The sequence below is a fragment of the Octopus sinensis genome, linkage group LG4 (genome assembly GCF_006345805.1).
Source record: "Octopus sinensis linkage group LG4, ASM634580v1, whole genome shotgun sequence".
In the NCBI taxonomy this organism is placed as follows: domain Eukaryota; kingdom Metazoa; phylum Mollusca; class Cephalopoda; order Octopoda; family Octopodidae; genus Octopus; species Octopus sinensis.
The window spans coordinates 42,041,398-42,058,997 of NC_043000.1; the positions used below are offsets into that span (position 1 = coordinate 42,041,398).

The 17,600-nt window shown below is 38.3% G+C and overlaps 1 protein-coding gene across 2 annotated transcripts in view; it reads right to left on the reverse strand.

The window, feature by feature from the left end:
* The window catches only part of LOC115210439 (cilia- and flagella-associated protein 47-like), a 208,424-nt gene that overhangs the window by 19,403 nt on the left and 171,421 nt on the right, over positions 1-17,600 (reverse strand). For both annotated transcript variants that reach the window (XM_036501982.1, XM_036501983.1), the window contains 6 exons: positions 13,923-13,977; positions 13,100-13,248; positions 8,619-8,760; positions 5,554-5,729; positions 4,062-4,169; positions 1,390-1,609 (listed from right to left, as the gene is read on the reverse strand). In XM_036501982.1, the coding sequence (XP_036357875.1) occupies positions 1,390-1,609; positions 4,062-4,169; positions 5,554-5,729; positions 8,619-8,760; positions 13,100-13,248; positions 13,923-13,977 (850 nt within the window). The remainder of the gene's footprint in view (positions 1-1,389; positions 1,610-4,061; positions 4,170-5,553; positions 5,730-8,618; positions 8,761-13,099; positions 13,249-13,922; positions 13,978-17,600) is intronic.

Sequence of the window (17,600 nt, forward strand, 5' to 3'; positions counted from 1 at the left end):
ATTTACTATCTTGTATCTAGAGTGGAATGTCAGCAGGAGTATTTCATTCATTTAAAAGCTAAATTCAGTCTTAGAATTGGAAGTTAATGAAAGAGTTTTCAGCTATAAAGAGCTCTTGAGTCTAAATCTATCCATGATCAACTTGGCCTTTCATACAAGTACTAGGGTGAATGTAATGAACTATACCCTCCATGTGCCAATGAAATACTGCTCTGAATTCTGGGTTAATGCTAAACATATCGACATACTAGACTGCATACAAAATAAAATGTTCACTTGACTGATTATTATGGAGTCATCAACACATTCCGACCTCTGGTCCATGGATGTAGGCTGCTCACACAGCCTTTTTAAGTGCTACTACAATGTCCTCTGATTCTTGAAGCTTACATATCCTGTATCACCTCCGATCAATTTAACTCAACTCATCATGCTCATCTTTCCTATTCTGATCCCTTGCATTGTTCCACTTCTTCAGATTACACTCTAACCATTAAACCCAGTTCTTCCTCTCCCAGAACATCACCATTTTGGAATTCCGATATTGCTGGTGTTTTTTCTGAAGTCATGAACTTATTGATCATATCAATCTCTCCAGTCTTACAAAGTTTGTAAAAGCCATGAATTCAACATCTTTCAAACAAAACCACTGAGAAAAATGTTAAACTCTAGTTAAACTCAATAATATCAAAGTTTCTAGAATGATGAGCTTCAGTACACAAGTGGTAGATATTTACTGCTATTAAACTAGGTTGTCATGAATGTAAGAGTAGGCATTCCAAACAATGGGCAAGCATCCTCTGTGGCAGTAAAAATATTGAATATAAGAGTGAGGCAACAATAAGCTATGATACAAATGTGCTGTCAACATTTCTCTTTGAAACTGACCTACATGCTTGTTAAGCTCTGGAGAATGGATGTTTAGTGTTCGCATTATTCTACCAAAATTAATGCTTTTCCATCCACTTTGTTTTGAACTAATCATGCATTATCTTGTAGCTTTGAGATTTTGATGAGATAGCTGTTAATTTTTAAAACGATAGTGTAGGGTTGGTGTGAGAGACCAGATCTGGCCAGTTTGAACATAAAACAGGCAGAATACTTTTGGCCAGATATGGCCGGTTTAAATGCTAAAGGGTTAAAGGTGATCTATATGCTTGCTAAGTCTAGGAGAATGGATGTTTTAAAGGCATATTATATAGCTCTGGTTAAATAGATAATATTATGTCAGTAAGAAGTAAAACCACTCCTGGATGGCAGAAGCTCATTTTACAGGGCAGGCTTTTTCAAGGCTAGAAAAACAGTGTAATTCTAAATAAACAGGACCCGCAACAAACCTCCCAAAATTGTAATTCCATAAATTGAAGTTAAAAGTCAAAGGAATCATACTCGTTTGCTGTGGAAGATCACTTTGCAAGGTAGACGTCTGCTAGACAACATTGATGGTTTAAAAGTAAGTGTCACACTCATAACAGAATGAGGTTCCAAATGTAAGCTCTTTATTTCAGCACCACCATCATATAGGATGAAGTTACTGTCACTGATTTCAGGTATCAGATCTAATGATTGGTCAGCATTGTTTGATAAACTAATTGTTTGTGATATAAACCTGTTTGAGATAAAAGATAAATAAAAAAAAAAAAAAAGAAAAGAGAAGAAAAGGGAAGTGATTATAAATACATACATAGACACATACATATGCATTGCAAAGCAGGACAGTTAGCATTCTCCTTGGCAATGAGAGTATAAATCATTTGCACTTTCTAACACATGTGGACATGGGTCTCTACTTCAGAGTAACCTATTTTTGACAATGATACAGGAAAGAAGACCAGCAATATTCTATGGTTTCCTTAGAAAAACCCCAAACTTTCCATATTTGTATATAAATAAAAAAAACACTTTCACCTTTTAACTCATTTTTATATCATTTTAAGATTACACACACACACACACACACACATATATATATATATATATATATATATATATATATATATCAAAATAAGCCAGAAGGATATCCAGAGGTAATGCAGTACGATCGTTTCATGCGACTCCCTTTAATTGAACAATGCAATCATTTCATTACATCAATTTGAAATATAAAGCAATCTTCAGCTGCACAAAGACATAGAATTTAATTAAATTTGAAGGACACATTAGTATAATTTTACCCAAAATCTCCAAGAGGATAAGGAGATAGACAAAGAACGTTTTACCAACATCACAGTCACAACTTATATATATATATATATATATATACATGTGTGTGTGTGCATGTGTGCATGTGTGCATGATTAGGGTCCTGGGTATAACTTTAAACTGCTTCTGCTAGAAGTACAGTGCAGTTATGGGAATTGCAGGGTTCTGAGGAGCATAAAACCACCTCTTAGCTACTATTTGTCTCCAAGTCTATACTGACCTAGAGTAGTAGCATCTGTTAGGGTTTCAGCTAATGGTTAGCTAGTATGAATCACTGGGAGAAGACGAAAACCTTAGTTCTTGTTAGAACTTCCTTCTAGGAAAAGGTAACCTAGTATAAAAAACTTAACCCTTTCATTACTGTATTTATTTCGAGATGCTCTGTGTTTCTTTCAATTACTTTAAATGTAACAAAAAATTTAGTAAAATAACTTAGTTACCATTCAGTTGGTATTAGGAACACAAATTGTGACTAAAGTTTGGTAGAAGATTTTAATTAGAAACTTATGAAAACAAGACATTTGTACTCAGAGCCAGAGCCAGTTTCAGCCAGGTTGGTAATGAAAGGGTTAAAGTACAGTTGATTTCTGGTCATCTCAGTCTCTCTAGTGCCTCAGGTTTTTTAGCTGATTGTAGTGAACAGTGGGTTCAGTGTTGTGCAGCACTATATCCGCCCAATAGAAATTCATGCAAAGGAACTTCTTGCACTGTTGTAATGTTTGAATGAGCTTCCTGTGTTAGGAAGTGGTCTCACTCTCTCATCAGTTGACTTCCACCATATGTATATGCACACACACACACATACACACATGTATGTATGTGTGTGTGTGTGTGTGTGTATGTGTGAGGGTGCATGGCCTATTGATTAGGGTGTTACACTCATGATTGTGAAATTGTTGTTCAATTCCTAGACAGAGTGGTGCACTGTATTCGCAAGCAAAACACTTTATCTTACATTGCTCTGCAATCACTTTGACACCTGACATGTGGTACACCATTACACCGGTACAGGCAAATGTCAATTAGATGGAGTGAGTGAGCTAATGTACAGTGAATACATTTGATCACTATAAACAAATCATTTGAGCAGGCCATTCGGCAAAAACTGAAAGAGTCATAAATTGTCTTCGATGGGAGATTCCATCATATATCACACACATACATATGTAAACATAGAACAAGAAAGCAAAACAAATACTCCTTTACTCTTTTACTTGTTTCAGTCATTTGACTGTGGCCAAGCTGGAACACCGCCTTTAGTCGAGCAAATCGACCACAGGACTTATTCTTTGTAAGCCTAGTACTTATTCTATCGGTCTCTTTTGCTGAACTGCTAAGTTATGGGGACATAAACACACCAGCATCGGTTGTCAAGCAATGTTGTGGGGACAAACACACAAACATATACACACACACATACATATATATATATACATACATATATATGACGGGCTTTTTTCAGTTTCCGTCAACCAAATCCACTCACAAGGCTTCGGTCGGCCTGAGGCTATAGTAGATGACACTTGCCCAAAGTGCCACACAGTGGAACTGAGCCCGGAACCATGCGGTTGGTAAGCAAATCCACATCGTTTTGTCCTTTTTCTGTTTTCATTTGAATTTGTAATAAATCTGGGAGTATATCTTCTGGGTTATAATCACTTTACATTGACACTACTTTTATTGACTAATAATTTTATCAACCTGGGAAAATTGAGAACCAAACCAAAGTGAATAAGCATCCAAAGATATTTCAATGAGAAGGACAAAGCCCCACCCACGCCAATAAACTAAGTAGTAAAGCATCTGCAACACAAATGATAGTAGTAGTAGTAGTAGTAGTAGTAGTGATAACAACTTACGTTCCTAATTGACACTGCATGTAAGGCAAATTCACTGGCGATGGGGGCTTGCTCTCGAGGACCAAATCATACCAAAATTCACCAAAGTTTTGATTGAAGAATTTTAACCTGCATAGAAATTAAATATGTGTAAATACATTATCCTCCTCCTCCTCCTCATCATCATCATCATCATTTTAATGTTATTTTCTTTTTTTTTGCTGGCATGGGTTAGATAAGTCTTATTGAAGCAGCTTTCTACAACCAGATGTCTTTCTCGTCGCCAACCAGCCTTTGTTTTCCACACACACACACAAATGGTGGGTTTCTACACAGTTACCATCTACTGATTTTACTCATAAGGTATTGGTCAGCCTGATGATACTGTATGAGACACTTGCCCAAAGTGTTACAAAAAAGGGGGGGCTAAACTGAAAACTGCAAAAAGAAAGAAAGAAAGAAAGAGAAAGAGAGAGAGAGAAAAAAGAAAGCACAGCCCTGCTCTGCCTGCTTTACCTATCTGTCTGTCTGTCTGTCTGTCCGTCCGTCCGTCCGTCCGTCGTCCGTCCGTCCGTCCATCCATCCTGCTACTGCTATTTAGCCTGAGGAAGCACCGCTTCCTGTTGGCCTTTTACTCTCATTTGTTTCAGTCATTTGACTGTGGCCATGCTGGAGCACTGCCTTTAGTCGAACAAATCAACTGCAGGACTTATTCTTTGTAAGCCTAGTACTTATTCTATCAGTGTGTTTTGCTGAACTGCTAAGTTACAGTGACATAAACACACCAGCATCAGTTGTCAAGCGATGGTAGTGGGACAAACACAGACACACAACATATGCACACACACACACGTATATGACAGGCTTCTTTCAGTTTCCATCTATCAAATCTACTTAAAAGGCTTTGGTCGGCCCAAGTCTAAAGTAGAAGACATTGCCTAAGGTGCCACACAGTGGAACTGAAACTGGAACCATGTAGTTATTAAGCAAGCTACTTAGCACACAGCTACTCCTGATATATATATATACACACACATATGTGGAGGTGCAATGGCCCAGTGGTTAGGGCAGTGGACTCACGGTCGTAGGATCGCGGTTTCGATTCCCAGACTGGGTGTTGTGAGTGTTTATTGAGCGAAAACACCTAAAGCTCCACGAGGCTCCAACAGGGGGTGGTGGCGATCCCTGCCGTACTCTTTTGCCACAACTTTCTCTCACTCTTTCTTCTGTTGGCCTGCTCGCTTAGCCTGTGGGGTGGCATCATTTGAAGGCTAAAACAATGCGAAGCGCATTGTGACCAACGATGTGTAGCAACATCTGACAGCCTGGTCGGTCATGGTGATCACGGTGATATACACACATATATATATATATGATATATATCAACTATCTTACTGTAACACCTTGATATGAATAATTGGTAACTCAGAATGTATAGCATTCCAGTGTAGGTTTGCAGAGCAGTCTCACAGTTACACAGGAGAGCAGATGCCTAAATGGTAGTTCTACTTACATGCCTTTTTGATGCAAGATACTTTGAGGAGAAAATGTCAAAGGATAAGTCACTTTTTCACCAGCACTAAGTTCAATTGAAGATGGTCCAGTTAAGTGTGGACCTTCTATTATTGTCTGAAGGGATAATTCCTCATCTATTGGGTTGGCAACAGGAACTTTGATCAATTTGCTTTCCTGAAGAGAAAGAGAAAGAAAAAGTGACAGTTAGAGGGAGGGAGAATAAGCAAAAGAGGACAAAGGTATGTATTTAGAGAATATATATACTATACTAAAGAAAGCTGCTTATTAACTAATTTTGAATATGTAACTTTTACTAAAAGAAAGCAACTATTAAAATTTTCACTGTCTAGAAAATTGTTATAAATTCCAATTTCAATATATTTTTATTAAGACGTGGTTTTGGAGAACTTTTAATATCGAGCATTTCAACTACACACTAATAGACAAAAGTTTTATTCACTGCATTATGTATTCCTTTTCATCTAGTATTTCCTAGCAATGCACTTTTTCCCTTTCTCTCCTTCCATTGTTTCTTTGTTTACCATGTCTATCACTATCGTCTGTTTTATTTTGACATCCTTATGACCTTGTCTCACCCATTCTTATCCTCAGCCTTCTTTTCTTCAACAATTTTCTTCATTTGCCCATCGTTGTTTCTCTCTCACAAACAAACTCTGTATCCCTTCCTCTGTTATTTCATTTAATACATTTTGTCTCTCCTTGCACATTCTGTAACTTTCATTTTCTTTCCTAGCAATTCTCTCTCCCTCTCTCTTTTTCTTTCTCTTTCTCCTGCCTGTATTCAACTGTTTTTCCTTGACATACTTTGAGAATATTTGTGAAAATTTTTATACCATATTTATATAAAAATTATACAGAAATTCATAATTCAAGCTTTATACAAATGTCTATAATACAATATACATACTGTACAATTTGTTTTGGAATTTTACTGTCCAACTTAAGAGGGGATACCCAAAAAGAAACCAGAATTTTGCAATATTTTTTATTCGCTTAGTTTTACAGGTTTACACTTTTATCACCTTCAAAGTATTTTCCATTTGAAGCAATGCATCAGTCCAGACACATTTTCCACTGTTCGATGCAGTCCTGGAACTTCTGCAAAATGATGCTTTTTAACAGCTATGTTGTTTTTTCTTCACATCTTCCACATCTGCAAATTCTGTAGTACCAGCTTTTGTCACCAGTGATAGCTTTCGAAAAAAAAGTCTGGATCAACTTCCAGCTGACTGCTTTTGATCTTTCATGAACAAGCAAAGCACAAATTTTGCTGGAGTTCTTTACATTCACAAATCCTCACAAGAGCTTCAGGACACACTAGTCATATCAACAAGTTCATCAATTGTTTGGCAACAGTTCTCCAAGATCAGTTCATGAATTTCCATGATGTTTTCATTCATTCAGGGGGTCGATGGCAGCCCCATACAAGGCTGGTCTTCAAGCAAAAAGTGACCACTCCTAAAGCTTCTCTCAGAGGTTTGCACATAGAGTCAAATCAAATTGCTTTAAATAATAATGCATGTAACTCCTACTAAATGTATTGAGTGCTCTTTTCTTTTATTTGTCCACCCACTTGTATATACATATGTGTGTGTGTGAGTGAGGTCGTTGCCAGTGCTGCTGGACTGGCTCCTGTGCAGGTGGCACATAAAAAGCACCATTTGAGCATGGCTGTTGCAAGTACTGCCTGACTGGCCTTCATGCCAGTGGCATGCAAAAGCACCCACTACACTCTCGGAGTTGTTGGCATTAGGAAGGGCATCCAGCTGTAGAAACTCTGCCAGATCAGATTGGAGTCTGGTGCAGCCATCTGGTTCACCAGACCTCAGTCAAATCATCTAACCCATGTTAGCATGGAAAGCGGACGTTAAACGATGATGATGATGATGATGATATATGCATGTGTATGTTCACTTGTACCCCTGTCTTGACAGCATGTGATGATTGTAAATGAGCATCACTGTCATACAAGTGATGTTTTTTATTTCCTATCTTCCAAGGTGAAATATTACCTTGTTTGGAAGCAGGTGAGGAGTGATAAACAGGAAGAGCATCCAACTGTTGAAAATTTATATCAACAAATTCAGTCTGACCCATTCAAGCATGTACAAGTGGACATTAAACAATGATAATGTTATATCATCATCATCATCATCATCATCATCATCGTTTAACGTCCGCTTTCCATGCTAGTAGGGGTTGGACGATTTGATTGAGGACTGGCGAACCAGATGGCCTCATTTCTACAACTGGATGCCCTTCCTAATGCCAACCACTCTGAGAGTGTAGTGGGTGCTTTTACGTGCCACTGGCATGAGGGCACTCAGGTGGTACTGGCAATGACCTTGCTCGAATGTTTTTTTCACATGCCAGTAAGGCGACGCTGGTAACGATCATGCTCGAATGGTGCTTTTTACGTGCCACCGGTACAGAAGCCAGTTAGCTGCTCTGGCAACGATCATGCTCAGATGGTGCTCTTAGCACCCCACTAGCACGGGGCACAAGTGCCAGTAAGGTGACGGTGGTAACAATCACACTCGAATGGTGCCTTTTACATATATATATAAATAATATGGGTGGCTAACTCAACAATTTTACAACCTAAAGGCATAAATATATGTCACTAAAGTGAACAAAGGGCACTAATCAGCACCAGTATTGCTAGAAATAAGAGTCAAAACAACTCAATAGCCACAGAAGCACTATCTTAATGAGCCGACAAGGCAGACAAGCACCCTATATATATAATATTCTTAAAGAAATAAGCATCTAAATAATATTTAAGAAGTTGCTAAATGGGGAAAACATTTGAGAGAGAAAGGGATTAAGTAGAGTGAATAGGAAGTCAAACTTTTGTTGATTGAAATGGTCATGTATGATATAAAAGCAGAAGGATGCTAGTGGTACAAGTGTCACCAGATTGATTGTTTGACCACTTATATTTGAATGCAGTTAACTTGTGTATGTGTGTGTGTATATGTGTTTACTGGCAGAGACCCCAAGACAGCTTTCAGTTTAAGACCAATGGTCAAACAATCTTACCTGACAAGGACATGAAATATGTAGAATGGATTCTGGAGGACCCTGGAGGATGTTCAGCTTGATAATGTACCACAGCCTATGGCCTATGTACTCATCTCCATCGTCAGAGCTGTAAGCTTCATCTCCATCGCTATCAACCTCTCTACAAGATGAGACAAGCATACTCAAAGTTAATCAGCAAAATTCTTCAATCTTTTATTTTGTAATAGAAATATATAATAGAAATCCAAAGTGGCCAAACTGCAGATTGTGACCCATATGTGGCTCTCAAATCTACCATGTGCAGCCTCTGAGATATTTGGTTTCAGTGCTATTTTTCTTCGATTAGTACTAATATCCTACCAACTAGATTTTAAAGTATTAAGTACAAAAATAAAGACTGTATAAAAGTCTTCAACAAGCAGATATTAATTAATCTATTCTAATATCTCTTTTACTTGTTTCAGTCATTAGAGTGTGGCTATGTTGGGGCACCACCTTTAAGAATTTTTAGTTGACTGAATCAACCCAAGTACTTATTTTTTTAAAGCCAGGTACTTATTCTATCAACCTCTTTTGCTGAACTAAGTTTCAGGGACGTAAACAAACCAACACTGGTTACTAAGCAGGCTTCTTACCATACAGCCATGCCTGTGCCTATATTATCTTATTTACAAATATAATCTAAAAAAAATATAAGTTGAGGTACTTCAATGTGAAAAATTATTATATTTAGTTCATCTTATCAAACAAGGTGGCCACATCTGATATATAACAAAATACAATCAAATATTATGAATTAAAAATTGCAATCAAATATTTGAAAATGAATAAGAATTACAAAATAAAACTTTAAAAAGGATAATACAAATATTGAAAATTAAAAATAAAAATCATAAAGTATAATTTGAATTAATTATAGTGCAAAAACATTTTAATAAGATATTGGAAAATAAAATTCAACTCAAAATTGTAAAATAAAATTAAAGTTAAATTTAATACAAAGAAATTTATAATTACATATTTGAAAATATAAAAATAATAAGATAAGATTATTATAAATACACAGTTAGTATTATAATATAATATTGGCATTAGGAAGGGCATCCAGCTGTAGAAACTCCGCCAGATCAAGATTAGAGCCTGGTGCAGCCATCTGGTTAGCCAATCCTCAGTCAAATCATCCAACCCATGCTAGCATGGAAAGCGGTCGTTAACCGATGATGATGATGATGATGATAATATAATATATACTATGTCTATACAATTTGAATTAAGTGTTTAAATTACTGAGGTGAATGTTTGTTGCTAATTCTGATTATCTATTCATGTTTACAGTATATCCATTTGAGAATGATGTGTAATTTAGGCATAACATCATCAATTTGGAGAGTAAGGGGTCAGTTGGTGCTATTGACCCCCAACACTTGGCTGGTATGTTATTTTCACCCGAAAGAATGAAAGGTAAAGTTGACTTTAGAGGAATTTGAACAAGGCATTTTTGATGATTTTCTAATGATTCAGCCAAACCAATGTCTAATGCATCCTTACTATAATGATGCTGATGTAAGTATATCAATGTATGTAACTGAAACTGTGCCAGCTATTCCTCTCACTACCTATCCCACCCTCACTAAATAAAGCAAATCTCACACCACTTCTTAAATGAGTCACCTTTCCAAGGGAATGAGAAAGGGGCAGACGGAGTAGTTATCTGCTGTATCACTATTTAACAAGGAAGATGACATCGATGTATATTGCCTAGTCTTCATGTTCAAGAATGGAAGCTTCTACTGAATATAACGGCCAAATCACCTACAGATAATAACCCACCTTAAATAAAGGATATATTAGAATGTAGTCCATTCGTAAAGTCTCTTAGTTCTGCTCTGCATAATAGCTCAGCCTCTAAGAAATAGTATCCAAATTCCCCTCACCAGCTGTCAAGCAGTGGTGGGGACAAACAAAGATACACACACATGCACACACTAAGAATAGCCAATCAGATCCAGATTATCTCCCTTGCACCTTTCACTAATATTTTGCCATTTATTTTGAAACAATTTTTGTCAGTGAACATGTTCATGTAACTTGCACAAATTCACATGTCCCTTGTGCATGTGTTGTAGTTTCGTTCCTGGTCAGTGCTGGATGAACAGACTTATAATAAAAAGCACTCTCATTTTTTTATTAAAACAGGGTGAATTTAGAGGTAGATTTGGCTGCAAATTCTAGCAGATTGAACGACTATAGTTGGATCTACTACTTAAAAGGGGATTACTTTAGGTTACTTTTTAGTTTACGTTTCAATTTCTAAAAACCCTTAAGATGCTGGCTAAAGATTTTTACAATGTAATCAGCGACAAGATGAAGGCAGTTACATTTTTATGAAGAAATGGCCTTTTAGATGATGAAAATATTGCACCATGTGCGCAGGAGTGGCTGTGTGGTAAGTAGCTTGTTTACCAACCACATGGTTCTGGGTTCAGTCCCACTGCGTGGCACCTTGGGTAAGTGTCTTCTACTATAGCCTCGGGCCGACCAAAGCCTTGTGAGTGGATTTGGTAGACGGAAACTGAAAGAAGCCTGTCGTATATATGTATATATATATATATGCGTGTGTGTATTTGTGTGTCTGTGTTTGTCCCCCTAGCATTGCTTGACAACCGATGCTGGTGTGTTTATGTCCCCGTTACTTAGCGGTTCAGCAAAAAGAGACCGATAGAATAAGTACTGGGCTTACAAAAGAATAAGTCCCGGGGTCGAGTTGCTTGATTAAAGGCGGTGCTCCAGCATGGCCACAGTCAAAAGACTGAAACAAGTAAAAGAGTAAAAAGAGTATGTCATCGTTGTGGTGGAGAAATGAAGGAAGCTCGAAGGATAACACGGTGAAATGTGGCAATCTAATAACAGAGTGTGGATGTGGCTAATGCCTGGTGAGCAATACACACCAACCTGTATAGTGCTGATTGAAATTTGGCAGTGGTATGGTCGTGTTCCTCCTGGAACTAATTTTTATTGTTTTTTCCTTTCTTGAAAAGGCTTGCCCCCATTATTTTTAAGTGCGTAGTACAAAAAAGAGTGGAGGCGCAATGGCCTAGTGGTTAGGGCAGCGGACTCGCGGTCATAGGATCGCGGTTTCGATTCCCAGACCGGGCGTTGTGAGTGTTTATTGAGCGAAAACACCTAAAGCCCCACGAGGCTCCGGCAGGGAATGGTGGTGATCCCTGCTGTACTCTTTCACCACAACTTTCTCTCACTCTTACTTCCTGTTTCTGTTGTACCTGTATTTCAAAGGGCCGGCCTTGTCACTCTCTGTGTCACGCTGAATATCCCCGAGAACTGCGTTAAGGGTACACGTGTCTGTGGAGAGCTCAACCACTTACATGTTAATTTCATGAGCAGGCTGTTCCATTGATTCGGATCAACCAGAACCCTCGTCGTCGTAACCAACAGAGTGCTTCCACTCCACAAAAAAGAATCTCAGAAGGAACGGAAAAAATCCAACTTGTATGGGTGAGCTATTTCAAAATCTGCTGGCACTCTTTACACTTATTTCAGTTATTGGACTGTGGCTCTGCTGGAGCACTACCTTGTAGATTTAGTCAAACAAATCAAAATTAGTACTGAAGTCAGATATTGTTCTATTGCTTTCTTTGGCTGAACTGCTACGTTATGGGGATGGAAATAAATACTGGTTGTCAAATGGTTAGAAAACAAAGACACTTACACACACATACACATATGCATGTGTGTGTGTGTGTGTGTCTATTTAGTGTTGACTGTTGGAAGAAAGAATTCTGAATATCAAAGCATTCTTATTTGGGTTAAGTCAATCTCTTGTTATTCTGGACTGACCAGACCAAAAAAATAAATATTCTAAGTATGTCATTATTCGTTTTTTTTCTTTTTTCAAGAGTTTTTACCAATATAAAAAGAGCTGTATTCTAACCTAAATCCAAGGAATTGGAATTTCTAACCTAACCCAAATCCCCAAAATTGGAATTTCAAGAATATCAACAGGGTATTTGTGTACATTGTATACAGTATTTGGAATTAGTGCATGTGCAAATTTGTATGTTTTGTTTTATGAATGCATTCTCATGCATATACTTGCATGTCTAGACATGCACATATATATATAAATGATAAACTTCTGGAATGTTTTACAAATTTTTACAGTTCCAGTGACTCTGTAGTCTTTGAATCAGATTTCTTCTTTCTGGTTTTGAGAAACCTAATTTCTCATCATTGATATTTAGGCAGTGTGTTACATATTCCAGTACATATGCTGGATTACTGAGAAACCTGCAGTTACTCTAGCCAGATCACAAGTTCAGCAATTATTGGGGCATGTGATGGGTTTCTATCTAGTTTCCACTAACTGAAATAATTCACAAAAGCATTTGGTCAGTCTCAGAGAATTGCTTAGGTTAGCGTGCAATGGTAATGAATCCAAAAACATAAAACACAACTCAAAAACAAAAAACAAACTAACGAACGTTTTCACTCTCTTCTTGACAACGAAGTTGATGATTCCTTCAAAGTTACCTCCCATGGTTGGCTTGACGTGGAGGTTGTACATGGCCACTTGGGCGCTACTCACAGACACAAATGGGTTACCACTAGTGAATGGAACATTGGATTGTACCTGTCAATGGAAATGGAAAGAGTGAAGTGTAGTTGGGGGAATGAAATAAACCTTTTTACGTTTGACTAGAGAACCAAAACACAGATAAGTATAGGTGAAGATAAGTCAACTACAGCTTAAACAATATTTACATGATTTATGTTAGTTTAAATATATATAATGTAGTGATTGGCGAAAGTTTAATTAATAGCAACTGTGGGGTGAGGTAAAATATGTTTTTGTTTAACGAGCAAATTTTTTTTATCATTTGACTGACTATGAGAGAAAACTCTGGACATGATATTCTCTCCGGAAAATGTATTCATTACTGACTAAACCTCACGCTGTTTCGGACAAGGCATCTTTGCCAATGACTGAAGTAAATCAAAATAAAGAAGGATTAAAAGGAAGGGAGCAAAAGAGAGAGAGAAAGAAGGGATGGAGTGAGAGAGAGGGGAAGGAGAGAGAGGAAGGGAGGGAGGGGAAGGGAGAGAGAGCATTTCTGGTGTATCTGTGTGCAAGTAAGCTTTAGTGAGTTAGAGTGTGAAGACTAGCCAAATAATTCAATGATCTTTATTTATATATAGATGGCCTAAAATGTTTGCACGAAGCAGGTACTTCCAAAGAAATAATGGGATCAGGAGTGAAAAAAAGAATAGTTTCAAATGGTTTAGAGTCAGTTACTTGCTACTTACCTCATAAGTCAGCCTCTTCTTAGTGCGGTTTGGAACATTCAATACATGTATTGCACTGGAATTTAGAGAAAATAATAACAAAATATTGTTATACTTAGGGATGGTCATATATTTATATAATTATATAGCTATGGTGCAGTTATATATTTATATAGCTATGGTGTGGCCTCACCTGGAATTTGCATCACCGGTCTGGAACCCCTATTGCCCAGGATATTAATCATCTGGAAATCGTTCAGCGATGTGCAACCAAGAGAATACCCTCCATCAGGCATTTGCCATATTTTGAACGCCTTACTTCCCTGGGCATGGATACATTGAAACTCTGATATCTGGCAGCTGATTTAGCAGACAGCCATAAAATTATTAACCATCTTACAAACAATAACTCTGAGCACCTTTTCAAACTACACCTGTCTAACACCCGTGGACATGTTTACAATGTCAGAAAACAGCACAGCTCCCATGACTTTTGGAAACATTTTTTCAGGCTAAGAGTTGCTGAAGTATGGAACAAACTCCCGGCATCAGTTGTTAGTTGTCGGAGCACTGCATCCTTCAAAACTTCCATGCTTCCTGAGATTCGCCAACACTACATCTGATTTTCTCCCCTCCATACACACACAAGCATGTATATGACTTTCCAGACATTTGTACATTACTGCATATGCTTTATATGCACTTTTGACAAGTTGTGGTGCACCTGAGCACTGTATACAATAATTTCATTATATTATATATATATATATATATACTAGCTGAAGGTGACCCGCTCTACGCGCGGGTAAGAGTGTGGTTGTTACTTTCTGTTGCTTTCTTTCAGCACGTAAAAAGCATCAACCAATCGTTGCCGCTGCGAGCCCCCCTGGCACCTGGGCCGGCGGCACAAAAAAAGCACCCACTACACTCACAGAGTGGTTGGCGTTAGGAAGGTCATCCACCTGTAGAAACACTGCCAGATCAGACTGGAGCCTGGTGCAGCCTCCTGGCTTCCCAGACCCCGGTCAAACTGTCCAACCCGTGCTAGCACAGAAAACGGACGTTAAACGATGATGATGATGATGATTCTCCCTCTTTGTTTCTCTCTCCTTTCTCTCTCACTTTCCCACTCTCTTACTTTTCTTTTCTCTCGGACTCTCCTCGCTTTTCTCTTACTCTCTATCTTTATCTATCTCTCTCCCATTTATAAACAACAAAAGATCTTGAGTAAGTTGAGAAATAAAATATTTAGAAAGATCAATCATAAATATCAGGCAGTGGCAACAGAAAGGTCTGCTTCAAGGCAGACAGCAAAACGCTAACATTTAAAAGGGACAGACGAACTTGCGAGCTGAATAAAAGTAATAAAATATTGGAAACCAAAGTTTGAAGGGATAGAATCTGAGGATAGTAGAGTCACCATGGTTGGCATTTCTTTACGACGGACAGCAACGTATTGACAGTTTAACGGCTGGCGTAAAATTTTGAATTTGATGTAAAAGAAAATTCGTAAACATCAAGTTTTGAAGTGATTCTTTCTCATGACAGTAGACTCACCATGGCAAGCATTCAAAACTTCTTCATCATGGACGGCAACACATTGACGATTAAAAGGCTGGCGCAAATTTTTTAGCTTGATGTAACAGAGAATTCCTAAACACTCGCTCATTGAAATTTTAATCCCCTTCCAGTCCCATTTAGACCCCTTTTCACATTTTGGTTAATATAATCCGATTTCATTCGGGTCTACTGGGGCCACATTTTATAAGATGAGGAATTTTGTCCTAGAGGTCATGCCTTTCATTTGAGGAAAAAAATAGTTGCCATGCAAACTTGCCAGCACATTTTACATAAGTGTGCATATTTTCAGCTGAACCGACCGACCACATAATGCACACATTATATATATATATATATATATTGGTGAATTGAAGAAATGGAGCTGAACGCAGATTGAACAGAAATCGTTTTATTTCATTCTACACGTGTTTCGAAAGGCACAAATTACCAAAATCCGATTGAATAATGGGACCATATTGTGTCTTTCTCTTCAGGAAGAAAAAAGGAAATCCGTTGGAAAAACAAAAACAGAACAGAGGCAGAGCAAAAAACAAATCGAACTGTGCTCCTAAGAGCCCATGGCGAAACTGTTTATCAGTGTATGTTGAGAACCGGTGGCTGAAGAATTCAACAGGTCAGGCATCGGTCAAACATGTGGGTGAGGGCGTATAGATGTTCTTTGTGACCGAGAATAAAGTTCTGACTATTTAAAGAATATTGGATGTTTTATAAGGGGCGAGAAAAAATCTACTTAGAGACGTGTGTGTGTGTATACTGTTCTATATATGTGTGTTTGGCGTAGGGGTAGAAAACATTTTTTGTGTACGTGTGTGCGTTTGATCGTTCGGCTGTCAGTGGCTACTGCCGTGATAACCGTTGGGTGGCAGAAAGAAAAAAATAAAGAAATTATATATATATTTTATGTTTTATGTGTGTGTGTGTGTGTGTTCATCTAAGCCTACCTTGACAAGGAAACCCCCCGCTGTGAAAAAACAAGCCCCGTTTGTCTTACAGGAGTAATTTCCCTTGCAGTGGTTAATTGTAGATATCTTAAAATCTATTTCAGAATTTGTTACCAAGGGCTATGGGTGCCGGTCTTATTTATAAACGCTATTTAAAGGCCAGATAAGTGTAACGCCGCCAATGGGGGCATCGAAAAGCCGACTGTAAGAGCCCGTTTACCATCCGGCCTCTGGCAAACAAAATATGGAAGAGTTCGGAGACACAAAGGTTGCACTGTCTTCTGCCCCTATCAAATGGGAGGGCCACCGACAAAATTGACCATTCCAGCCTATAGCTTAAGTTCGCATCCTTCAGTCGCCATATTAGCTTACTGAGTCCCGTGGTCTGGCGCTTGTTCACGTCCCGAAAAGTTGCGTAATGGTTGGAGACACGCAAAGACAATCTTGAGGACGATGCCCCTATATAAGTGAAGGCATCTGAGTCCGTGTAAACCTTGCATTGGTAGACGGCGTTTTTGATCTTGGAGTTCGCCGACGTGAATCTTACTCTGCTAGGATTGGTTCTGAAATTAGAACTGCGTTCCTGTCACTATATTCGTTCCGAGACCTGCAGCCGCTTACTACTCTATTTTCCACTACGTCACTATTAACTATAGGAATAACCCCTGATTCTCCACTATCTATCAGAGTGCTGTCATTGCTACTGCCCGTGGTACTGCTATTGCGGGAAATGATGCTGGGGATGCTAAAGGGGCTCTCTACCCTACTCCCATTGTTACCATCAACCACAACACCCCTATTTATAACTATACCCCTAGTGGGTACTCCCTGGCTGGAGCTGAGATTATGTGTCACTGTACTGGCTCTCATATCATTATTACTACTATAATTATTCCTACTGAGCATTAAGCCGGAGCGGAAGAGGCTGTGCCTCCGGAAAAAGGTGATAGGGTCTTAGTAAGTAGCCTATTATTATGGGAGGCGATTATCTGGGCGAGGTTTTTAGTGTTGGAGAAAGCTATCCTAACTTTATGTGAGTTAACCGTGGAGTAATATTTGGAATTTCTGGGGAAGTTATTGGCGATGGCTTGTCTAAACATGAGGGGGAGGTTAGTTCTAATCTGCTTACCAAAGGGGATTACAAACCATATATGCTTATTCCTATCAGTGTGATGGG